Source organism: Stegodyphus dumicola, chromosome X1, assembly GCF_044657685.1.
Source record: "Stegodyphus dumicola isolate Sdum_Otavi_A_Nest chromosome X1, ASM4465768v1".
NCBI lineage: Eukaryota > Metazoa > Arthropoda > Arachnida > Araneae > Eresidae > Stegodyphus > Stegodyphus dumicola.
The window spans coordinates 60,928,234-60,954,314 of NC_140780.1; the positions used below are offsets into that span (position 1 = coordinate 60,928,234).

At 34.7% G+C, this 26,081-nt stretch overlaps 2 protein-coding genes across 4 annotated transcripts; both read right to left on the reverse strand.

Annotated features, from left to right (window-relative positions):
- Positions 1 to 2,696: 2,696 nt before the first annotated feature.
- Positions 2,697 to 21,564, reverse strand: LOC118198342 (uncharacterized). Of its 3 annotated transcripts, none has more exons than XM_085807670.1 (4): positions 21,382 to 21,564; positions 18,863 to 18,935; positions 4,364 to 4,502; positions 2,697 to 4,217 (listed from the first exon to the last, which is right to left on the reverse strand). In XM_085807670.1, the coding sequence occupies exon 4, from the start codon at positions 4,156 to 4,158 to the stop codon at positions 3,238 to 3,240; it is 921 nt and encodes a 306-aa protein (XP_085663796.1). In that variant the 5' UTR covers positions 4,159 to 4,217; positions 4,364 to 4,502; positions 18,863 to 18,935; positions 21,382 to 21,564; the 3' UTR covers positions 2,697 to 3,237. The 3 variants fall into 3 exon arrangements, with proteins under 3 accessions (XP_085663796.1, XP_085663797.1, XP_085663795.1); XM_085807671.1 differs by having other exon boundaries at positions 21,255 to 21,389; XM_085807669.1 differs by lacking the exons at positions 18,863 to 18,935; positions 21,382 to 21,564 and adding an exon at positions 4,584 to 4,664.
- A 1,085-nt stretch (positions 21,565 to 22,649) lies between these two features.
- LOC118198343 (uncharacterized) lies at positions 22,650 to 25,496 on the reverse strand. The gene is made up of 2 exons (XM_035369999.2): positions 25,365 to 25,496; positions 22,650 to 25,201 (listed from the first exon to the last, which is right to left on the reverse strand). Exons 1-2 carry the CDS (start codon positions 25,487 to 25,489, stop codon positions 24,427 to 24,429), a joined length of 900 nt encoding a protein of 299 aa, XP_035225890.2. The 5' UTR covers positions 25,490 to 25,496; the 3' UTR covers positions 22,650 to 24,426.
- Positions 25,497 to 26,081: the final 585 nt, after the last annotated feature.

A 26,081-nucleotide genomic window follows, 5' to 3' on the forward strand; every position in this document is an offset into this window, starting at 1 on the left:
ACTCAAAACTAAGACTCACTTTTGTACTTTACATATGTACAAAGAACAAACTACCGTTAAGTTCATTATCTATAAACTATCAGCGGATGAAGCGCCGAATTCTTCACAAAATGAGCTTAACGACAAGGTTTACCCGATTGTTAAACTGAAGCAAATTTCCAGAAGACCACCAATGGAAAATGCAACCTTTTGTGGAAATGAAACGCTGCGAAAACAGCAACCATATTTGCCGTTAAAGATCCCTTTTGTCACTCCCAGACAGAGCCAGAAAGCACAGACCAGGGGAAAATCCAAAAATCTGTTAGAGATGTCAATGCAATGGACATGTGCAAACTGGATGCCACAACATTCTTAACTATCTTTACTGCCTTCAAGATCATTTATTCTGCACCTGTTACCTCTTAAAAGACTCAAAGCCTACCTGCATCAAGCGCAAGCTCGACAATTTGGTTACTTTCACTAAATGCCTGTTACACCCTCTGCAATAGATGGAAAAATTCTAACTTCACTCGCACAGCAGTATTCAAGAAGAAACTTCAAAATTCCGACGCTTCTACTCTATTTCAGACGTTTCCCAGTGATTTATAAAATTTGATGTTTAGGCATTATTAAGCGTGCAAAACCAGTATGGGAAAAAATTTTATGTATCTTCAGAAAACTCCAAGTTTGCGTCAAAAATCATATGATACGAATTACAATATCTGAAGGTACTATGCATCCTAACCTCAGCCATAAATTTTGTCGGTGGGTTAGATCGAATGAAAAAGGTGCTCTCTCTTTCTCATATTTCCCCTCTTTCAACGCGCTTCGAGACTCATAATGAATTTAATTAGCATCCAGGTAACCTGGTCAGAAATACAAAATGAGTAATGCAGAAGCCGTAAGCAAGCATTGAGTATTGAAATGTTGTGGTTTCTTTAGTGTTAGTTTAGGAAACAGTTTGTAGGAAAATGGCGTTACTGATGCGGGTATAAGTCCTCTGTGTGTTAGATTAGGGTTTTTAGCTGCTGAGATGTAAAATGAAATAGTTAATGTTTGATTGTAGCATTTGACTGCTTCAACTTTTATATAGCTTACGTAATGGACCAATTGTAATTAATCATATGTATTAAGTACTTTTCGTAATATTGTACTGTATGCTATTTCAGTGTTTTCTCAGATTTATTTCAGCTGCATTTCCCCAAATCCGAACAAGGCTAGAGAAGATCTGTTCATAGAAGTGTTTTATAAAATATAATTTGTTTTCGAGTGAAGATTAGTTTAGATCCTTAGATTTTCCGAAGTATGAAGCATGAAAAATCTGCTGTGCCCACGCCGGGATTCAAATCACGGATCTGCAGGTTGCTAGCTATATACGTGAACTACTTACACCACAACAGCACGCATAAAGAAAATGCGATAATTCTTTAGATCCTCCCGCATTTAAAGGGTGGATGGGGTGGGGCACGACATGCAGCTGAACCAAATCCAAAAAAAAAAAAAAAAAAAAAAAAAGAGAAGTTATCGTCCGCAAATTTAAATTCAGGTGCCACTACGGGAAGCAGTAGGTTTCTAGAAGCAAGAGAACATGAAGAATCAGCTTTATCCTGGCGGGAATTAGAACCGCGGCTCTTCCAACAGCTATCCAATAATTCTATCTATTCATATTGCTCATGTTGACCACACTTGCACAACGAAATCACGCATTAATGATAATGCGTGATTGCTGAGCGATTATGGTAATTCTTTAAACTTTTACTACGTCGCTCTAAAATTGAAAACGTTTTTGAGTGAATGGTATTAAATTTTTGTACCTGTCGCTTTCAATTATTTTCGAAATTTGAAAGTGTTATCAACTGCAATTCCAAAGTGATTGATTCTCATCTTCTGTAGCATAAATTAGTCATACAATGTGGATGTGAATTTTTTATAATATTGTGAAATGACTAGTAGTTATATAAAATACTATTATCCTATTATAAAGAAATGCCTATCAGCCGCATCATACATTCTTATTTAAAGGAATATTCTATATTTGTTTGCCCAGAAACCTAAAATATTAAGAATGCAAATGCCGATTCTCAAATGTTACTCATATTATCTCTAAGAATTTGATTTAAGTAAATTTAATTACAGCAAAGCACTCGAGGAACCCCAAGAATAGGGAAACCTTCGGACATGGCAAGGGATACTAGCTTGCATACACGTTACAAATGGAGAAAACCCGAAAACGCCCATTCAGCTAGACCATTCGCCGAGATTGGAACCCCGAACCGAACTTTCAGTGCTCCCGTTTGTTTATAGCTGGTAGGAATTCAAAAGCGAAAATATTGCATAAATTAACTTACTAACGCATGTTACTGAAAAAAAAAAAAAAAAATACTCAAATGTAAGTATGTAACATGTTGCATAATTACATATGTTACTGAAGATTTTCAGATTTTGTCATATGTTCGAAATTTATAACTAAATTTACTCAATTTGATTTGCATTTATCTACCAAGAAGTTTCAAGTTGATCATAGAAATTAACCAAAAAATTATCTAAATTTAGATATAAAATCTTTATAATTAATGAATGAAATAGAGAAATTCAAACAAATCAAGATGTTTTTTTTAAAGTATCATTGTCATAATTATCTCTTATGTCTTATTTCACGAGTTCTATATCAGTTCTCTTTCCAAAATTACTTTCTTTTATTAGAAAAAATGTTCAGTTACTAAACATTTTGAGTTTTTGTGTAATAAAATATTTTATTTTCAGTACAAGTACTTCGTAAAATAAGCATACCTTTCAAATATTGAAAAGTGAACAATATCATTTTGTTTAAAAGATCGTATCCATAGTCAATATCTAACAGTCTTTCTAAATAATATAATAAATTAAATCATAGTCTATAAAGCAAGTGATCCAAATGTCCTTGTAATAAACTTTATGCTTTCATAGTGTTATCACAATTTCATATCCTTCATTATTCTTATCATCATCATCATCATCATCATCGTTACTATTAGTCTTTGGTGTTGTTGCAGCTATTGCTTTGCCGAAAAAAATATACTCTCTAAATTTTATAAAATATTTCGGAAAAAGGGGACTTCGCTTTATCAAATTCCCTGTAAACACATTTGTTGATCTAAATATTGTGTTAAAATAGCTACAAATAATCAATAATATCACCCTAAACTATCAAATGGGCAAATGCGAAGGAATAAAAATAAACTTGTATATAAAAAAATTGCATTTTTAACGCACTTAATATTACTTCCTTCTAAGGTTACACATTTTAATTTTCTGTTTAATACTGCAGACCAAAAAGATTGTGAAAGTGCACAACATTATGGATTTCGCTTGCGTGTCCTTCATGATGATGACCATGGTGATGCCCATGGTCGTGTCCATGGTGGTGTCCATGGTGGTGCCCATGATGGTGCCCATGGTGGTGTCCATGGTGGTGTCCATGGTGGTGCCCGTGATGATGCCCGTGGTGGTGACCATGGTGATGCCCATGGTGGTGACCATGGTGATGTCCGTGGTGGTGTCCATGATGATGGCCATGATGATGACCGTGATGATGGCCGTGATGATGGCCATGGTGGTGACCATGATGATGGCCATGGTGATGACCATGATGATGGCCATGATGGTGACCATGATGATGACCATGGTGATGTCCATGATGATGACCATGGTGATGTCCGTGGTGATGGCCATGGTGATGGCCATGGTGATGACCGTGGTGATGTCCATGATGATGACCATGATGGTGTCCATGGTGATGATCATGGTGGTGTCCATGATGATGCCCATGATGATGTCCGTGATGATGGCCGTGGTGATGATGGTGGTCGTGTCCGTGATGGTGGCCATGGTGATGGCCATGATGATGTCCGTGGTGATGAGCATGATGATGACCGTGGTGATGTCCATGGTGATGCCCGTGATGATGGCCGTGGTCATGATGATGACCATGATGATGATGGTGACCATGATGATGTCCATGGTGATGGCCATGCTTATGACCGTGATGGTGATGATGCCCATGATGATGTCCATGCTTATGAGAATGGTGGTGGCCATGTTGATGATGGTGTCCGTGATGGTGCCCATGATGATGTTTATGATCGTGATTATGACCGTGGTGGTGCCCGTGTTGATGATGATGTCCATGATGATGACCATGAGAATGATGATGATGGTGGTGATGTTCCGATTTTGTGTGAATCACAATTTTCTTGGGACTAAAGTACCAAGAAATATAAGCAAAAGCACATGAATAGTATTTTAATATTTATTTTTTAATGGAATTTTTTATAAAAGCTCATTTTCACGTACTTTCGAAGTATTTATATATAGACTGATTTATTATCTAATTTGCGAAACTTACCTTCCTCCACCAACATGAACTGGGTAGTATACAGGATAATAGTGATGACAGCATGCTTCAGCGACTTCCATTGCCACAATTATCATAAACCATAATTTCATGTTCGGTAACCACCAAGTGGTCTTCATTTTGAAGTTGTCTGCATGAAATAAAACATGAATAGCGTAACTTTAGAATATTGATTTACTCTGCTTAATCATAGCACACTATATGTAGTTACCTCGTAAAACTACGGCTTTCTTTCCCAGGTGAGCTGTCATAGAAAACTAGTTGTACATATCATCTGTTGCAGAACTGTATCAGAACGAAGTACTACTTTAAGTTGATATTATATTAGAAATAAATGAATATATATAATGAATAATTAATTTTCGACTTTCATAAGTGTTTTAAAATTTTTATCAAAATTTTATTGATTATCTTACAGAAATCATTAACTAATACCTAGTTCAAAATGCTTAATATAGTTGCTAATTGTTTTCTTAATCTAATGTTACAATTAAAATATTCCTTAAGCTTTCTAGGATAGTGAAATCTTAATGGTGAAAATTTTTTTAATTTGTAAAATAATTTTTTATTTTTGTAACAGATCTTGATTCTTTGTGAACGAGAAGTAATTAATTTTGTACAAATACTTTTATGGTTATATTTATTTAATTTTCTGTTTTTGAACTCAAATAGTCAAGAAGGGCGAAACTTATATTTAGAAATTATTAGTTATTCATGTTTAATCTCCTGACGAGTATGTTTGAAGTATGGAACTATGAATAATTAATTTGCGGATAAGTATTTAAACATTTTCTTCAATTTTATTACGTATTTTAAAGAAATCTTTAACGAATACCTAGTTCAAAACACTTAATACAGTTGCTAATTGTCTTCTTAATCTAAGATTATAGTTAAAGTGTTTCTTAAACTTTCCAGGATATGATAATCTGAATGGTAAAGAAAAATTATTTTGTAAAATTAAATTTTCAGTCTTAAACTGTTTAAATGTTTAATTTTATTATATTTTATTTTTTGTCTTTTTTAGTCCTTGTTTAGTACTTTTTAAATAAATGTTCAAATGTATATACATATAATAATATAATATATATTCAAAAACATTTATACATATATATACAGGGTGTACCGTAAATGTAGCGACAAACTTCTAGGGAAGATAGGGCACATCATAAGGATTAAGAATTGCACAGGAACCTATGCCCAGAAACGTCACTGCGCCGCTAGGGTGTGTTCTACAGGAAAGTGCTAGTAAAAACTGAGAATTGCCTCATTCGTGCGGTAGGCATCATACAAAGAGCATGGAACGATATACGAACGGAGAGCTTGCAGACATGCACTTAGTGTATGGAATAGCTGAGGGTAATGGACGAGCCGTTGCACTCATTTATCGAGAAAACTTCCGTGACAGACATCAACCACACCAGTTTGTTCGTATGTCTGCATCAAAATTTGTGTGACTACGGGTCATTAAGAAATGGCAGGACAAACGAGGTAGGCCATGATCGACTTGCTCGGTCGTTAGGGAAGAAAATGTGTTGGATACGGTGGAGAGTAATCCAAGGACCAGCATAAGCGTCATTGCCTCTCAGTTAAGAATGTCTCATACCAGTGTACAGCGTGTCTTGAACGCCGAGTCCTTCCACGCCTTTCGTCTCCAAAGGGTTCAATTACTGCTCTCCAATGACTCTTCTGAACGTGTGCGTTTCGCACAGTGGTTTCTGCAAGAAAGTGCCCGTGATGTTAATCCTCTAACTGCTCAATTTGTGGACCGAAATCGCTTCCAAAATTGTGTAATTTTTTTTTTTTTTTTTGCATATTTTAAATCTATATATATATATATTGGAGAATTGGAAATGTACCTTTTTCTTTCTAGAAAATATTTGTTATATATATTTTTATCATGAGAAACTAAGTTCCCAGAAAAAACAATTTCAGATGTTATCACACACAAAAAAATCTTTTTTGAAATAAATTTCAGTCGAATTACAGTTAATTTCTATTTATTGCATAATATAAAAAAGTAAAATGTAGAAAATTCAAGAAAATATAAAGCGCTTAGGGAAAAATACCTTAGAAATGCAATTTAGTCTGATAGAGTTCAAAACAGGTTTCAAGGCAAAGTCAAACTTCACAGTCTTTGCACCAGATTCAACAAATCTAATTAATAATCAATCTAATTATTAATAAAATCAATAAATCTAATTAATTCAATAATTAAATAATTTAATTAAATAATCAACATAATCGCTGAACGTTTTCTAGCAGCCATTTCTGTATGAAAAAAGCGGCAAAAAGTGAAGTTTAAGCGCTAATACCACGTACCTTGAAATGCCGCAATTTAGTGGACAACTAACAACAACAATATAGGCATTCCCTGTTCCGTGAATCATTTATCTCACTACAGGTCCCCCCACTCCTTAGAAACAGGCGCGGAGGTTCAACCTCCGCTTTGGCCCCTCAGAGAGGGAGGCGAACTGCCCAGGTAGTCACCCGGCACGGCACTGGTCGTTATTTGCTACCCACCAGTCGCTCGGGCTGCCCGTCGCAGCGGGTCATTACCCAGCGTATCTGGGGGTAAACCCCAGGGCTACTAGTTCCACGCCGCGCTAGGACGTGCCAGACCCCGAGGCCGGCCAATAAGTGACCTTTTCCGGAGCCTTCAGAACCACGAAGTTCATAAATTTTATACCCCCGTGGCCGAGACTGCCTAGGTAAATATCCTAGCCAGTAGCTTCGCAGAGTTCTCTACGTCGACACCCGGGGGGGGGGAGTGGACAACTAACAATATCTGTTGGCAAGCAATTATAACGGCGGTAGATTACACTTTCAATAATAATATAGAACGGGCGAAAATTTTCACACACAGTATGTCAACACTTCTAGCACTAGATAATCATAACCACACATCGCCCTTGATCATCAAATTACAACAACTTTTACAGTGAAACCCGCAGGAACATCTCTCCTTAACATGGATCAAGGCACATGCAGAAAATGAGGGGAATGAAGCAGCTGATAGCTTGGCCAAGCAAGCAACCACTGATCCAGAAGCTGAAAAAAAAATCACAATCCCAGCCCTTTCTTCCTACCTCAAAGGGCTATTACGGGGTCAAGGCATAAACCTTTGGCGGGAAGACTGGATGCACTGTACAACTGGAAGATGTACATACAGCTGCCTTCCGAAAGTAGGAACTGAACGCAACATTGCAATAGCTCCTCTTACGGCTTATATTATGGGACACTGCCCATTCCCGACCTACTTCAATAGACATGGCATAACAACCACGGACATATGCGCCTGCGGAGCGGAAGGCTCCCCAGACCACTATGTTTTTGAATGCCATCTGACAGCAGAAAATCACCTCCCTCTTCCCATCAGCAATAGAGAAGCTTATCACCGCTTCCTTATAAAGCACAAACCGGCAGTAAATACAATCTGCAAAGTTGTTAACAAGCTCAAGAGAATGGGCCAAGATTTGTGCTCTCGTCATTAACCAAAACTCTCAAGGCATGATACACTAAGTAAGTCAGTATGCAGTTCCACATTCTCAGACACATAAGTCTACTCCTAAAACTTACATAAGTCCCTATTACAGACACTTATCAAATAATGTACAGTCAAATGTTTCCAACATGTATTTAACATTTCCTCTTCTGTATATGCATAATACTTATTTTTTTAACCTGTGAGCCTGTATTTTAATCCTATTATTTTGTAACTGTATTTTTGTATCTGTATATTTAATTTGTATTTTTATTTGAATTTTAATTATGAATATGCAAAATTACCATAGCAAATTGCAACAACAAATGTCAAAACGGTAAAACGAATGCAATCTGCCCTTGTATGGCCATGTAAATGCTCTTGTTAACATCCTAAAAAGCTCCCGAGGCGGCCTCTTGAGGCCTCAGAGAGTTGTTCCTGGTTAGTGGAGGGCGCGGGACACTTGGCTGTTTACCTCTGTTAGACATCAGGCGTCCCCATCCTCCGTTACCAACCAACCAATATCTGTTGGCCAAAACGTAAACTAAACTCCTAATACTGTATATAATTTATTTCAATGATTAAACAGGGAAAAAAAGGGATGCGCTCGTCAATAAAGAAAGAAAAACGTATGTCCGCGGAAATCGCAGGATGAGCAAATTTTGCTACATTTGAGTTGCCCGTGGAAATCGCAGAAGGATCAGCCAGAGGGTTAATTTCCCAGTTTATGTGCTGTTCACAGATGAGGCTCCATTTACTAGCGATAGCGTGTTCAATCCCCATTTGTGGGATCAAGAAAATCCTCATGGTCCTTAGTCGGACTGTACCTTTTACCATTCAGGTTGAATGCCGCGAGTTATTTGATCTTTCCGAAGCAAGTTCTCCCTGGCTTGCTTGGCGATGTTCCACCAAATGTGAGGCGCAGGTCGCGTGCTGACTTTGGACTGGATGTTCGTAGCCATCTGAACATATCATTTTCCCGCATCAATGGATTGGACGTGGTGGCCCCCACGCTCACCGGATTTATCGAGCCCTGATTTCTTTTTGTGAGGTACCATCAAAAGTGCCGACTATCACGATCCTGTTGTGTCTGAAACGGATCTTGTGGCAAGACTCGCCTGCGCAGCTGCTATAATCAAAGAAACTCCCGGTGTGTTTGAACATGTTCGGCAATCAATGGTCCGTCGGTGTCAAGCATATTTGGCGTCTGATAGTGCAAACTTCGAGCATCTGTTGTAACATTCAAGCTGTCGAAACACTATTTGTATTCATGTCCAAATAAATGTTTAAAATTAATCACTGTCTTGTTTCCTTTCCGATCTGCTACCACTTACCCCTGACATTTCCGGATATAGGTTCCTATGCAATTCTTAATCGAGTAATCTTAACGAGTAAGATCCTTGCCCATTTTTATGGTAATTGAGGACGCCTCGAACTGCAGATATTTCGAATCACATGCTATAAAACTGATCATTTTTTAATGCTTCTTACAATAATTAAACTGCACATTACAGCGATTAAATCCGACAACATCTCTTCCCCAAGCTCGATGTTTGTGTGAAATTTAAAATGAGCAACGATGATTACTTACATCTGTCCGCAATACAAAAGGCACTCATAGTGGATGGATAAATTCGTATTGAAAAATTGATCACGTTCAAGAATGAAGATCATTTTCAAGAAAGGATCAAAACCCTTCTCCATACATAAGCCAAGCAAAATGCTTTCATTAAATAAAAACTATTTCTTTGTTTGCTGTTTAGAAACATTTTGAACTGAAGCCTGCTTTTAAAAGAAAGTTCGGGCGCCACTGTAGAGACATTAGGTTTCCTTTTTTTTATTTTGGAAGCAGGCAAGATGAAAAATTAGCAAACGCCTTTGCCAGGAATCGAACCATGGACCTCTGGAATACCTGTGCAGCGTGCAGAGCCACTACACCATGAAGGCACGCTAGGAAAGTGGGAGAAATACCTTATAAACTAAAGTAATTTTAATTTGTCAGATATCATGTTCCCTAACTTGTTAAAAAATCTATTTGAAATAGCGAATAAGTAAACGGTTTGTAAAAGTTTCTAATACAAATACATTTATACAGTGTAGGAAAATTATATTCAGTTTAGGTTTGAAAAGAAACTGCATCAAGAAGTCATAATTCGTTGCTTGAACGGAAGTTATTCTTTTAAAAATAATATAAACTATATTGCTACTAGATATGTCATGACGATATTAAAATATCGTAGAAGTAGAAAATTATATAAATAATGAACCATAACATTATTTAATAAAAATATTATAACAAATATTAGCAAATTAACTTATTAGCCAAAAGTATCCAGTAACTATTACCCAGAGAATGGTCATAAAAAAACTTCCCCAATACATGAACCTTTAGTGGCCTATGCGCTCAACTAGCGCATAGGCCACTAAACTAGCTCAATTACTGAAATTATAGTACTGAAACTACTGAAATTACTGAAACCATTGAAACTACTGAAATTATTTTCAACTAGCCCAACTACTGAAATTAGATTTCAGATATTGTTTTGAAGGTATGCTCTCGAGATAGAAGTGGTTTAAAAAATAGAGCCTCTCACGGTTACAGTTACATTAAAAATTCGAAATTTTGGAAAGGCAACACCCACTTTCTTCCTGCGCATTAAAAAACCATAAATGGCGTTGGAAAAATACACGTATAACGAAAACTGCAGACGTAAAACATTTACAAAAAAGAGCACTGTAAATGACAAATGACAACATAAGAGGGGAAATTATTTTATTGGAATTAAAAGTTTTCAACGTGCCCAAATTCGTAGACAATAACGCACTGCATGCGCGAAATTGTTGATAGCTATGATAAACTGAAAGAGTTATACAAAAGAATAATTATTTTCTAATGTATATCTGTCCCTTCTTCGTCCCTCGAGAAAAGTTTCGTAGTTTATTTAACGTATTTTTTATAGAAAACTTTTATGTAGTTGTGGTGAAGGTACGTGAATTTTCAGAAAATTCACACTTGAAAATCTTTCTTAAGAAATTAAGTGTGAGTTTCATCAGTATAAAAAAAAATAGTATGGAGGCTATAAATTATCAGAATAATTATGTAATTATTAAACAGGAAAAAGGAGATGTAGAATATTTCTGGAAAGGCTTTTATTAATAAAAATTTAACAAGAAAAAGATTTTTAAGACTCTTTCAAAAGCAGGAGAATAAAAATCTGTTTTAATTTCGGGAATTATAAATTACTTTTGCTAAATAATAAAACATTCTGGAGAACATGAGTTTAATGAATAAAAAATAATTGTGGTTTTATCAATAAGTTTATTTTAATAAGTATTTGGCTAAAGGCATAAAATTTTCCAATAAATTATAATCCTGAAGCTGTAATTTATACGAGGTATTAAATTTCAAGAAAATGGGCAGAGTAAAATTTATAATTGCATTATAATTTGAAGATTGAAATCAGTGGCATGATCTAGAGCAGCGATTCTCAACCGGTGGTATGCAAGAGAAAAATAGGTGGTACGCAAAGAAACAAAGTATTTTTAACTATTAAATTCAAAAATCTCGTAAAGAAAAAGAACAATTGATAGCAATTTCCTGTGATTGAACTCTAACTGAATATTTCAAAAATAACACACTTGTTAACTTTTGGCTAAACCGAAAGAAAGAATTTAAAGGCATTTCACATAAATTTATTAAATTTTTATTGCCTTTTTGCACAACCTATTTGTGTAAATAAGGATTTTCTTCCATGTTATGTTTTAAAAATAAATTCAGAACAAAATTAAAAGTGGATCTTAATTTACTGTTAAAACTAAGTGAAATAAGATCAGACATAAAGAAATTTAGCTCTCTTAAACAAGCCCAAATTTAACACTAAATTTTAGAATTAAATTATTATAACTTAAATTTTGATAATTAAAATGGTAACCAATTTTTAATATAATATTTGTATGCGTGCATATTTAATACAAATAGCTAATAAGTTGTGCAATAGCAATATATATATATATATATATATGTGTGTGTGTGTGTGTGTGTAAGAAAAAGAGTATGTAAAAGATTAAATTAGCAGCGTAAATTAATTTCCCATCTCTATTCTAAAAATAGTAACATCTATTTCCACTGCGTCACTTCGAGAAAAATCTATGTCATATGACTCTTACTTAATTCTGGTCATGTAAACTGAACTAAAACTCAAGCAGCCAATAATAATTTTACAGCAATATTAACTGTCCAATCAAAAGGCTTTGAAAACCAAAACTAACTCAGTCTGACTTAAGATTTCATCCTGAACATTACGCACTTGCTTTCTACGCTTTGCCTTAGCTGGACTGCAGTCTGTCTGCTTCTTTTTTGCTACAAATATATAAAAAATATAAGCCTTTTGGAATAGGTGTATTTAATGTGTCGACTTGTGTGTAAACGCAACATGTTGCTGATAATAAAACTGAAGATTTAATCTGCATTGTAATATGTAGTAATGATACTAAAGTTTTTCAGTTGTTGTTTAGATGGTACGTGTTAGTCAAAAGGTTGAGCAACCGCTCGGTAAAATCCTAGTATACGGTGCAGCCTTGGCGCGATTTTGAAAATTATCATCAACACCAAAAATGACCCAAAGAACATCTATATATATGTAGTGCCGATCGCTTGGAGCTGTGATGAAAACCAGATGCCGTGACGTCATTCTCTCTACGAGCTCCGAAGGCGCCAAGCAAAAATTAGGGGAATTACCGTTTTGAGATGATAGACGATTGACGTGAAAGCAGAGACGCTGCTTCTGTTCAAAAAGAACTTTGACGAATCATTACTTGTTTAATTCTCTTAAATGTTAAATTTATGTAATAATCGTTTGTCTAATTAAAATGTCTTTCGTTAATTAATTTGTTCATAGTTTAAAATCCCCACAAAAATTTTCTCAGAAGTGGGATAGCACTTCAGCACTCGAATGAACTGTAATTTTACCTGCTTTCCTGGATTACTACCGGCTTTGAAGAATAACTGTTGCTGTGCTGACTGTTTTACGATTTATAATGAACTGTGTTTCGAACAAAAACCTCATCAAACTCCTAGGAATGTATGCTGATTTACCTGAACTGAAACTGCGTAATAGTGAGTAAATAGTGTGCGGCTCTATTAAAGACTGGAATTAATTTTAATAATACTGGATGTCAAGTGTCAAGACGTGAATTGTGGCCAAAAATCCATCGGACATAATCTGTTTGTACTCGCCTCTTGTCGACAGCATTTGTGATCCATTGGATGGTATGGAAGTAATTTGTTTCGTTTCTGTTTCCGGATTATAGAGCCAGGAACATCGTGGATTACCATTATATGAAGTGAGTGATTTTCTCAATTTTATTAACTATGTTTCTAATTGATGTGCCGGGAATGGAAGATGTCCTGAAAAGTGAAAAAGCGCATAATATAAAATTATTACACAAAATAATATTTAACGATGTGGGCGACAGAAATAATCGAAAAAGGTTAAGACAATTTAGTGGTTTCTCTTTAGAAGAGAATAGTAAAGAACTTAATGAAAAACTCGAAAAAATCAAACAAGATTTTCAGGCTTATGAATTAATTTCCATTGCCAATGTTTTATGCATTGATAGCTCTGGCGCACAAGATGACTTAGCAACCCGAATTGTTTCTTATCTGAATAATTTAGAATTGCTTAAAAATAATGTAATTTTAGAAGAAAGTGAAAACGAAAGTGATTTAGAGGGTGTGGATGGTGGGGATAAAAATGAAGTAGATGATAATGTTCGAGATGAAACGAAACTAAGAAACAATTCTGGTGCCACAGTGAGACAACTTCCTTCCCAATGTGCTAATGATAATATTCTTAGTACAATTGAAAACAAGTCCAATGTATTTCATAACTGTAGTATAAATGTTACTATTGAAGACATCAAATCTTTTGTTGCTCAATTTGATGGCCAAAGCCACGAAAATGTCAGTAGTTGGGTCGAAAGTTTTGAAGATGCAGCTACCATTCTTCAGTTAAATGATTTACAAAAACTGATTTTTGCTAAACGCCTGATGACAGGCAAAGCAAAACTATTTGTTCTTAGTGAACCAAAGTTGAACTCATGGCAAATTTTTAAGAATGCTATTCTTAATGAATTCCGGTCCAGCTGCAATTCGGCCGAACTGCATGAGTTATTATCAAAACAAAAAATGAAGAGCAATGAAACATTTGATGAGTATTTTTTAAATATGAAAAGAATTGCTAAAAATGATCAAATTGAAGATGTTGCTTTAATACGATATGTTATAGATGGTATACCAGGTTCCGCGTTTAAAAAATCTTGCTTGTATGGGTCACAAACATTAACTGATTTTAAGAACAAACTGAAGCTTTATCAACAGATATGTGATGATGAAGAAAAGTCGCGAACGTCTAAAACAAAATCTGAAAGTAAACAAAAAATTGAATCTAGACATAAATATGACTCAAAACATTCTGTTAACCAAACAAAGCGTAACGTAACCGATAGTCGAGGAACAATTCCTGAAATTAAACGCAATACAACCTGTTTCAACTGCGGTGAAAGCGGTCATATTTCCAAACAATGTGTTCATAAAGATAAGGGAGTCAAGTGTTTTAAATGTAAAGAATTTGGGCACGGAAGTTTCGAATGCTCAAATACGAATTCGAAACCAGAAGTATCAACCGTGAATATTGATGTAGTCTCGAAGTTGACCAAAGAAGTAAAAATTAATGATGTATATGTAACCGCGTTAATAGACACAGGAAGTCAAACTACTTTGTTATGTAGATCGACTTTTGATAAACTGAATATCGAAGGCCTCGTGCCCGTAAGTTCAACGCTGAGTGGGTTCGGTAAATGTCAAGTAAAACCTCTAGGTTTCTTTAAAGGTAATATTAAAATTAATGATTTCCAGTGTACTGCAGATATTTGTGTTGTAGACAACAATGTAATGACACATGAAGCCATTTTAGGCTTAAACGTAATATTAAAAGGTGAAATATTAATAAATGAAAATGGGGTTACCATAAAAAGTAAGTCACAGAGTGTAGAGAAAGTAAATATTATATCTGTTTTACCTGTTGACCTAGCTAGTAACGAAGACGAAATAAACATTGCACCTAGTGTTCCAAACTACTTTAAAGAGACTGTTCAACAGTTAGTTTCGAACTATATGCCATGTAAGACCAAATCTACGGACATACAGTTAAAACTTTTCGTTAAAAATAACGAACCAGTATCGCATCAACCGCGTAGATTACCGTTTGCGGAAAAGAAAATTGTTGAAACCCAAATATCCGAATGGCTAAAGTCAGGAATTATAGAACAGAGTTCTTCGGAATATTCCAGCCCATTGGTCATCGTTAAAAAGAAAGACGGGACACCAAGAGTTTGCGTTGATTATCGTCGTTTAAACAAAGTTGTCGTAAAGGATAGATTTCCCCTTCCCCTGATTGAGGATATCCTAGACCGCCTTCAAGAAGCACGTATTTTCAGCACTATTGATCTCAAAAATGGCTTTTTTCACGTGGACGTCGTAAAGGAAAGTCGGAAGTACACATCATTTGTTACGCATGAAGGACAGTACCAGTTTTTGAAAGTGCCGTTTGGACTCTGTAACTCACCAGCTGTATTCCAGAGATTCATAAATACCATTTTCCGACCGTTAGTTAACGATGGCATCGTTTTGCCGTACATGGACGATATCATCATTTTGTCCGCCTCATACGAAGAGGGAATCGAGAGGCTGAGTCAAGTTTTAAATCTAGCGAGTGAATACGGATTGGAAATAAATTTTAAAAAATCGCAATTCTTAAAGAAACGAATTGACTTTTTAGGTCATGTCATAGAAGAGGGTAAAATTTTCCCATCCACCTTGAAGACGCAAGCTGTTATAAATTTCCCTGAACCATCTAATTTAAAACAGATCCAAAGTTTTCTTGGGCTGACAGGGTATTTCAGAAAATTTATTAATAAATACTCTATAATTGCCAAGCCACTTAGCGACCTGCTAAAAAAAGGTAATAAGTTCGAATTCGGTGAAGAACAAAAGATCGCATTCAATCGTTTGAAATCAGCGCTAGCTGAGAAGCCTGTACTTGCAATTTATAACCTTAATTATGAAACCGAACTACACACAGACGCCAGTATAGAAGATTATGGGGCGATTCTAATGCAGAAACCTCCAGGTGATAGCAGTTTTCACCCCACTTATTTTATGAGTAGGAAAACCTCTGATGCAGAGAAAAAGTACTCAAGTTACGAGTTGGAGGTCCTCGCGATCGTAGAAGCACTGAAAAGGTTCCGTGTTTACCTTTTGGGAATTTCATTTAAGATAGTGACGGACTGTTCAGCATTTCAACGGACGATGGAAAAAAGAGATTTAGCGACGCGTGTTGCTCGTTGGGCTCTGTTGTTACAAGAATTCGATTATGTTATAGAGCATCGTAAAGGTGTTAGAATGCCACATGTAGATGCTCTAAGTAGAGCTCCTGTAAACGTCTTATGCATTTCTATTGAAAATATCTTACCTAAATTAAAACTTGCTCAAGAAAATGACACTGAAATAAAAACCATTAAGGAATTATTGAAAACCTCAAGTTATGAAAATTATTGTAATAGAAATGGCGTACTATACAAGTTTATTGACGGTAAAGAATTGATAGTCGTACCGGAAAGTATGCAGACTGAAATCATAAAAGATGCTCACGAGAAAGGGCACACCGGTATCAAACATACAGAGAAACACCTGGATGAATACTATTTCATTCCCAAACTTCGGCAGAAGATAGAAAACGTTATCGCGAATTGTGTTCATTGCATCTTAATAAATCGTAAAGCTGGGAAAAAGGAAGGATTTTTACATCCGCGATTCAAAGAGGACATTCCGTTGCATACTTATCATATAGATCACTTGGGTCCTCTGGAAAGTACCCATAAAAACTACAAGCACCTATTAGTAGTGGTCGACGCCTTTACTAAATTTACTTGGATTTATCCAACAAAATCTGCGACCTCAGCCGAGGTGATAGCGAAGTTAGAGAATCAGAAGGCCATTTTTGGAAGCCCTTGTCAGATCATTTCTGATAGAGGAACGGCTTTCACATCCAGTGAGTTTTCTGACTACTGTGCTAAAGAAGATATTAAACATCATCTAATCACCACAGGCCTGCCGAGAGCAAATGGACAAGTCGAACGAATCAACCAAGTCATTAATCAGTATTAGCGAAACTGTCCTTAAAAAAACCAACCGAATGGTATAAACACACACACGAAGTTCAGAGAACGCTTAACTCAACATATCAAAGAAGCATTAACACCACTCCGTTTGAATTACTCTTCGGTACTAAAATGAACAGTAAGGGCACCGATCAGCTCAAAGAACTGATAGAAAGTGAGTTTCAATCTCAATTCGAGTCTCAAAGAGAAGAATTACGAAAGCAAGCCAAGAGGCAAATTTTCCAAGTCCAACACGAAAATAAAAAGACATATAATGCCAAAAGAAGACAAGCACAGCCGTACAAAGTTGGTGACTTAGTGGCAATCAAAAGGACTCAATTCGGACCACACTTAAAATTAAGAGCGAAGTATTTCGGACCTTATAAGATCAAGAAAGTTAAGGGTGGCAACACCTATGACGTAATAAAGGAAGGATGCCATGAGGGTCCCATATGCACCACCACATGTGCCGAATTCCTCAAGAAATGGACGGCACCTTAAAATTTTTCACGAACACTTATTTCTGTTATTGTATATTCTTGCTTGTTGCTTTGTTTTTTTTTTTTGTTTGTTTGTTTGTTTGTTTGTATTTTGCAGTGTCCTGGAGGGCCAGTCCACCCTCGGATGGCCGAAATGTAGTGCCGATCGCTTGGAGCTGTGATGAAAACCAGATGCCGTGACGTCATTCTCTCTACGAGCTCCGAAGGCGCCAAGCAAAAATTAGGGGAATTACCGTTTTGAGATGATAGACGATTGACGTGAAAGCAGAGACGCTGCTTCTGTTCAAAAAGAACTTTGACGAATCATTACTTGTTTAATTCTCTTAAATGTTAAATTTATGTAATAATCGTTTGTCTAATTAAAATGTCTTTCGTTAATTAATTTGTTCATCGTTTAAAATCCCCACATATATACTATACACTATCTACTATGTGTGTATATACTATGTATATACACTATATACATAGTATATACTATGTATAACTATATATATTCTTTGAATGACCTGTTTACTACTCATCGTATATGTCGCGCCTTTACTGCTCATCATAAAGTCGCCAAAAGTAGCCAAATTCCATGTGCACCGTGTACTAGGATTAAACCAACCGCTCATCTAGAGCATTTGTGATTGATAAGGTATTCTTTAAATTGTCTTTTCTGTCTACCATATAGTTTTTAACGGAACAGCAAACACAAAAAGGCAAAAGCAATTTTTAAATAATTGAAATATAAGGATTAAGATACATTCTGTTACAGTCATTATATATTCATTGCGTTCGAACGCTTTCTCTTCAACCGGTAAATTCATTTTATCTTCGATTGAAAAATATATTTAAAATAAATAATCTGAATAAATAGATGTGTTAACATTTAAATGCCATTGAAACGAATTTCTTTTTGACAACTCAAATAACAGTTATGAATTGATATTAATATTATCTTTCATTTACTCGGCAGATTAAAATTTTATCTCCCTTAACTGCCAGTGCAATTTTGTTTCTAATATCTTTTTCTTTTTTGACTTCAAAGTGTACATGACGCGTTTTGCAGATTGTATAATCGACGTATTTGTTTATTGCATTTTTTATTTCATTTTGTTTTATATTATTTTTACTGAAGATTTTAGTAGTGCAATTTAATACTTTATCTTTTACTACCGTAAACATGTATATAAAAATTTAACAGGATGTTAGCATACAAGCGCTTCATATAGTGTCACTGGCAATAACAGAAATGTAAATGAAATTAAAAATAAGTCATATCTGCATAAAATTAACTATAGTACATACTGTGCTACTGTGATATTTTTTTAGCGTCCTTCTCTGGCATGAAAGATCTTTCAACCTTGAACTTTCAATAGCTCTGAAAAAAAAAAAAAAAGGTGCGAATCTGTTTATCTAAAAAGATATAATGATAAAAATATAAGCTGCTGAAAATAATGATATATGAAACTACAGCGCTATTTTCCGAAAGTTCTTAAATATTTCTCATGCAAACAGGAGATCGACTCACGGAACGAAAACTAAAATAATAAATGAACATCTATCTGCATGCGTAATCTGAATTTGAATGTCTCTGTTTATTTGTGAATTTCATTCATTTGCGTTTTATTTATTACATATAAGGTTACCAATGTATTTTTCCTCAGTCGGTGCTCACATGTTTACTATAATTCACGCAAGAAGTTTTTTCCTCGGTTAATATGAGTTCACCTAATAATATGTTAAAAGCTGTGAACCGATTTTTAGTCAACAGCAGTAAACTAGTACTTTTGGAAACAAAAATTATTAACCGATTTGCTCTTGTTGTTTGTCTTAAAATAAGCAAGTTAATTCAAGAAAATAAGATAGCATGGTTAGCAAATTATTTATAATTTTTTATAGTATAAATTTCAGCCAAAAATTTTATTAATTATAATACTGAAAATAAAAGGATTATTTATGAACTGTTATATTTAAAGTTGCTTATTAATTGAATGGCAGTTATAAATGAAAACAAAGCTTTTAAGTATTGCCACAAGCAAATTTAATATACAGAGAAAAATGCTGTGCTTAAAATAAGGAATCAATGGCTAGAAATTAGACAAGGTTATTAAAATTAGAAAGGTTATAGTACACGCCTCAATAAGGTGAGTTGGTGTCGCTTATATAAACGAGAAAATGGAAAACACTAAGTGCATTAAACGCTTAAATACATTTGCATACATTGCCTAAGCTAGGACAATCACAATAAGCAATTTGATTAAGAATACTCTCTTTGCAATTCTGTTTCATTTACATAACATCAGACAGGGTAAGAATGCACAGTATCGTTAGCTGAAAATGACAGTACTACCCGCTTTTTCATATCACGTTTTTTTCATATTTTTATGCAAAATAGTTTTAATAAAACAAATTTCACTCTTTAGATAAAATAAATTTTTTGCTAACATGAATTCGTAAAATATACTGACATAATTTATAAATTATGTATAATTACAATATAAATAAAAATTACAGTAAAACAGCAATGTACAAATTTAAATTCCCAATTAAACTTTTCAGTGTTGACAGCAAAAATGTAAGCTCGAAGAGCTATTTTGGGCATTTAGTTTCCTAAGTAAACGGAATAAAGAAGCATCTCCTTCTTGAGAAAGGACTTTTGAAGGACAGAATATTTGAAAGAAGCTCCGTCATCAAAATAGAGCAAACAATTATGTTATTCATGCAATGCAAATCAGATTTATAAGAACTGATGAATATGGTATAAATAAATTTATACTAAAACAGCTGGATTATGGTTCGTCATAAAGTTAATTAAACAGCATACTGTTTGTGCAAAGAAAAAGTAATGTATTAAAATGAGAAATAAAAAGAGCTTATATTTTAAGCGGATGGTTCGATGAAACGGCCGATGTAATTTTGGATGAGTCGTTTTACTACGTATATATTGTCATAATCTCTCGTTTAACAGGTATTCACAAAATCTATTTATATATTTTAAACGGTATATTGATAAATATATTTTTTAAATAGCCTTTCAGAATTGTATTTTACCTTTTTTGAATCAAAACTCATAAGAAAGCGAAAACGTTTTCCTAAATAAAAGAGACTACGTATTATTTGTTTTGGCAATACCCTCTGATATTTACACTTACTCTGATTGTTGCTTGTTTCAAATAAGTGAAAAATATTCGCAATGTTAAATTTTATCATTCACCTGCACGTATACTGCTCTTTATCGCTTTAAAATTCAAATCAAACGTATTTTGTTTAATAGATCCTTCTTATTGTTGCTGATTTATTTATCTTAGCTCTTGATAAATATTTTTAATCCTCAGCGGAATATATGCGCTAAATTAATAAAACTTAGTTATACTTTCGTTTTCGAAGTTATTGCTTGTTTTTTACGCTAATTTGTTTTGAGACTTTTTTCGATTATACAGAAGATAATTTTATAAAGTGCTTGCTATGAGAATTTCTCATGTTTTCCGGTAACTTCCAATTTATATATATATATATCTGAATTCCAAATCCCTAACAAGAATCGTTTTGGATAAATAAGTATTTAAACAAGTATTGCAACTTATAAAACTTCACTGGTGTTAATGTCCAAATTGTCCAATTGCAATTTATTACAATTTTCTTGAGGATGCATGATAATCAAGGAGAAACGCTTTTAAAAAATACACGAATTCCTCACCATCAGAAATGTCGAATCTGTACATCAGGAACCGAGCCCTAGATGAATCCTTTAAGAGGCCACATTACAAAATATCCGAAATAAAATAGTTAATCCATTGGGCAAATAATCTGTGAATATTCCTTACCTGTGGAATGCGGAGCACACTACAGAACTACGCATCCTCTCTCTGAATTCAGCGTTTAAATACTGTATATCCGCCACGTAATTAAACATGCAAGATCCAACCAAAATCTGTTACGTTTTCACCGGTAATTGCTACAAAAACTACTGCTTTTCCCTCTCTTTTTACTGAAATATTTTTTATTACCATTTCCAAAGTTTGTCATGGTCCGCCTTCTGAGGTAAAAAGCCTTTACTTCCTTCCTTCCTTCATGTGGCTGTCCGTGGATGTCCCTCAATTCCGCCCCCTGCCAGGGAACCTAATGTGCAGCACTCATCAATGATTTCATTAAAAATGTGTCAAGTTTCGATAGTGTCGAGCTGTCAATTGTGTAGTTCACGCATGACCGGGCATTAGCTATCTCCTCAATATTATAAGATTTCTTCTTTTTCCATTTCTTTTCTCTTCGAAATGAGTTATCCATTCGAAGAGCAAAAAAGTTAAAAAATGGTTTTCTTTTCGAACAAGTGAAACGTATTTTACTAAAGAAACATATTTAAAAATATTTTATGCATTCGAAAAAAGTATGTGTTACATAAAGGTCACACAAATAAAATTTATCGCTTCTTCTATATATAATTTATTTCCGTGGCCATTCTAGTGTTAATCTCCTTGTGGGTAATACACTAAACTTCGCATTAAATATTAAATAAGTGCTTTAAAATTAAGCACCTCTAGATTGGCGTAGATTTATAAATATTTTATAAATCTACGCCAATCTAGAGGTGCTTAATTTTAAAGCACTTATTTATTAAAGAGTAGTATACGTGCAGGAATAAAATATTTTATCTCTCCTGAATAAGAAAGATCTAAGTCTTTTTCCATTGAAATTGATAGAGTTTTATGCAAATCTGAGATACCTATTTTGTATAATTATAAATTATGCGTTGCAGTGGTTCTCTTCCAATTATATTGTTTCTTATTCATTTACGGCATCTTAAATATGAGGGTGCATTCTGAAAGTCATCTAACCATGATAAATACATTTATTTATAAACTGTTATACCTGTTATACTGCTTTAACGTACTTTTGAACGAATACTGCGCGCCGGACACATTAGTAAAACATATATCGCAGTTCCTTTTGGAACCAGAATAAATTATGCCATTCTTAACATTTTTTGAGAGCTGTGTTTGTCATAAATGAAATTAAATAGTTATAGCAGTTAAAAATGTATCATTATTCCTTTCTAAAGTACAATATTGTGCAATAACAAAAGTTTATTGAAGGAACAAAATTTTATTGAAAGTAGTGAACAAACAAAAAAGGAAACAGCAACAAAAAGCGCTGCTGTTTGTATATGTTTGAATTAATTTCCTGACTTTATTTTTATTTAGATACATATTGCTTATTTACAACACTCTTTATCATACCGAAGTCTTTATCCTACATCCTTGCATTCAGGAGGGCTTTAAAAAGGTTTCAGAATTATTGTCTGCCGCGTGAAATATTAGAAGTATATTACATTATCAGACTTTGGAGGAGACAATGCTGCGCCATCAGAAGTTTTGTGACTTTCCGTCTTGTATGTCAGTTAATGAGATTAAAATCTTAATTTCCAGTTTTCGAGAGCCGTAATTATTGTCCACATTAGTAGAGGCAGTTTTTATAAAATTCCGATGATTTCCTAGATACCAGTTCCGTTGTGAATGACACGATTTCCACTCTTCTAGTCACAGGGGGAAAAAAACATGTTTTAAGTACATTCATTTCTTCCTTTTTTTTTTTTCGGGGGTGGGAGAGCGACCAAACATTTCACCTTCTTTCTGAGGCTCTGTAACTTTCCCTGAAACTGTATACGATAATAAATAGTAATGCTTTGATACGCTGCGCTGAGTTTCAACAAAAGTGGAATCAGCATTAAACTTTGTTTTCACTGATATTTACGCTGAATCTCTTTATTATTACACGGTATAAAGCTTTTATCCTCATAATAATTTTCGCAAAATCTATTTCAGATTTTGTTACAGGTTTGATAATAAGTACTACCAAAATCTAGAGTTTATATACAAATCAAAATTTGTTGGTTCTTGTCGTTACTGTTGTATGTAATTGTGAGTGTGTATTATTGTTTACAGCTTCAGGCTTCAAAAGAAGGATAATCATTTTCACTAATTTGGACTTTCAATTCCTATTGCGAAATCTGAATTTAATGAAAAAAGTCTCTAAAATCATCTAATGAAATTTAAGAAAAATGAACTAAAATGTTTGAACTAATTACTTGAAATTTTCTTAACAATTTTGTCCGTTTACTTCTAGCACTAAACAATTTCGTCGCTTTTTTTTTTTTTTTTCCTCTTAGAAACGCGCTTATCACGAATCTTTGTGTAACGAAATATTTTATTTCCATTATAATTAAATTCGCAGAATGACTGTAGCATTAAAATGGCGTTCAAAGTAAAGCAATGAGTAATCACTTTGTTTGGAGATAATGTTCATAATCAGCACACAACTTTAACCGTATTTTTAAGTATTTTAAAATAGAAAATATTAAACACATACAAAGTAGCAATCTATATAGACAGCTCTTTAACTTCAACACTCAATTTTATTCTTTGATAAATATATACATTTAAGGAAATCCTTATAAAGAAAAGTTAATATATTCCTACATTAATGAACAAGGCACTTTTATACTATAATTTGCAACTAAAACTTTGATGCTGTATCTGTGTTTCTTATTATTGCTACTGTCAATGTTACCCTTGCTGTTGTTTTACGCAAAATACATGCTGTCTCTCAATGTACAAAACATTCTATGAAGAAAGATAAATTTGACTGTTCAAACTTCAAGTGCAAAAAATATCATTCGAAAGCATTTCTCCATCCAGTAACTTTACCGAAACATCTTCAGGTAGACATGTTTTTGCTTCAGTTTATTTATGATAATAAAGAACTGGAAATTATGCTTGTATAGACACAGGAATGAAATCGTATTTTCTTAACGCACATTGTAAGCGTGAGTTAAGGCATTTCAATTTTGGGATGTAAAGGACATTTTCCTTCCTTCAGTACTGAGGGCCAAAAAGATTATAAAAGTGCAGAGTATTTTGTATTTCGCTAGCATGTCCTTCATACTGGTGGCCATGATGGTGCCCATGATGATGGCCATGATGGTGTCCATGATGATGACCGTGATGGTGACCATGATGATGTCCGTGATGATGTCCATGATGGTGGCCGTGATGATGTCCATGGTGGTGGCCGTGATGATGTCCATGATGGTGTCCATGATGATGGCCGTGATGATGTACATGATGGTGGCCGTGATGATGTCCATGGTGGTGGCCGTGATGATGTCCATGATGGTGGCCGTGATGATGTCCATGATGGTGACCATGATGATGACCATGGTGATGGCCGTGGTGATGACCATGGTGATGTCCATGATGATGCCCATGGTGATGGCCATGATGGTGCCCGTGGTGGTGGTGATGGCCATGGTGATGACCATGATGATGTCCGTGATGGTGTCCGTGATGATGAGCATGATGATGTCCATGATGGTGTCCATGATGATGTTTGTGATGATGACCATGATGGTGCCCGTGATGATGACCGTGGTGGTGGTGGTGACCGTGATGATGTCCATGATGATGCTTATGTTCATGCCCATGATGGTGATGATGACCGTGATGATGGCCATGGTGATGTCCATGTTTATGGTCATGGTGATGCCCATGTTTGTGGTGGTGACCATGGTGATGTCCGTGGTGATGATGGTGATGATGATGATGTTCCGATTTTGTGTGAATCTCAATTTTTTTCTTATGGTGATGATGTCTAAAACATTAAGAAAAATTATTTTAATAAAATATTATTTTGGGGTTCATTTATGTTTTCATAGAAATGAATCATTTGCTGTTTAAATTAAAGCATATTTATCAACTATTTTCGATATAGATTACGAGGTCTTTGAATTTATTCTCAAAATTAATATCATTACCCATGGTGATGTCCCAGAGTGTAGAAGACAGGATAGTAATGATGGCAATATACTTCAGTAATTTCCATTGCCACAACTATCATAAACCACAGCTTCATGTCCAACAACAGTCCAGATCCCTTCATTTTGATATTTTCTACATAAAATAAAACATATGGTATAGATTTAAAAGTAAAATCATTGTTGAGTATTATTAGGAAATTTTTTTATAAAATTTCAGAAAATTATTGAATACTTCTTAATATTAGAACAATTTTTGCGTAAAACGAAGTACGCGTCAGCTTCTGTGAAACTGCTGCAGAAATTAATTTTTTAACATTTCGTGCATTGGTACTGCTTCTCAACTATTATTATTCTCTGTCTCAACATGTTCATAATTTCATATACCATTCAACTTCTCGAAAAGTGGTTTCAAGATATCTGAAATGAAGTAAGAGATTGTAGTGTGAAAGGAAAAGGTACGACGTCAGCCGAAGGGAAGAATTTTCATTATAGGAAAGTTGGGAAGATGAGAGAGGAAAAGCCTTTCATTCGAATTTTTAAACTTCGCGAAGTAGATGTATAAGGAAGGTATTTTGTCCCTCCTTTCCCACCTTCGTGGTGTAATGGGAAGCATACTCGACACGTATTCGAGAGGTCCAGGGTTCATGTCCTGGCGAGGGCACTGCACATTTTCCCGTTTTCTGCTTCTAACAAGCCTAATGACTTTAGAAATGG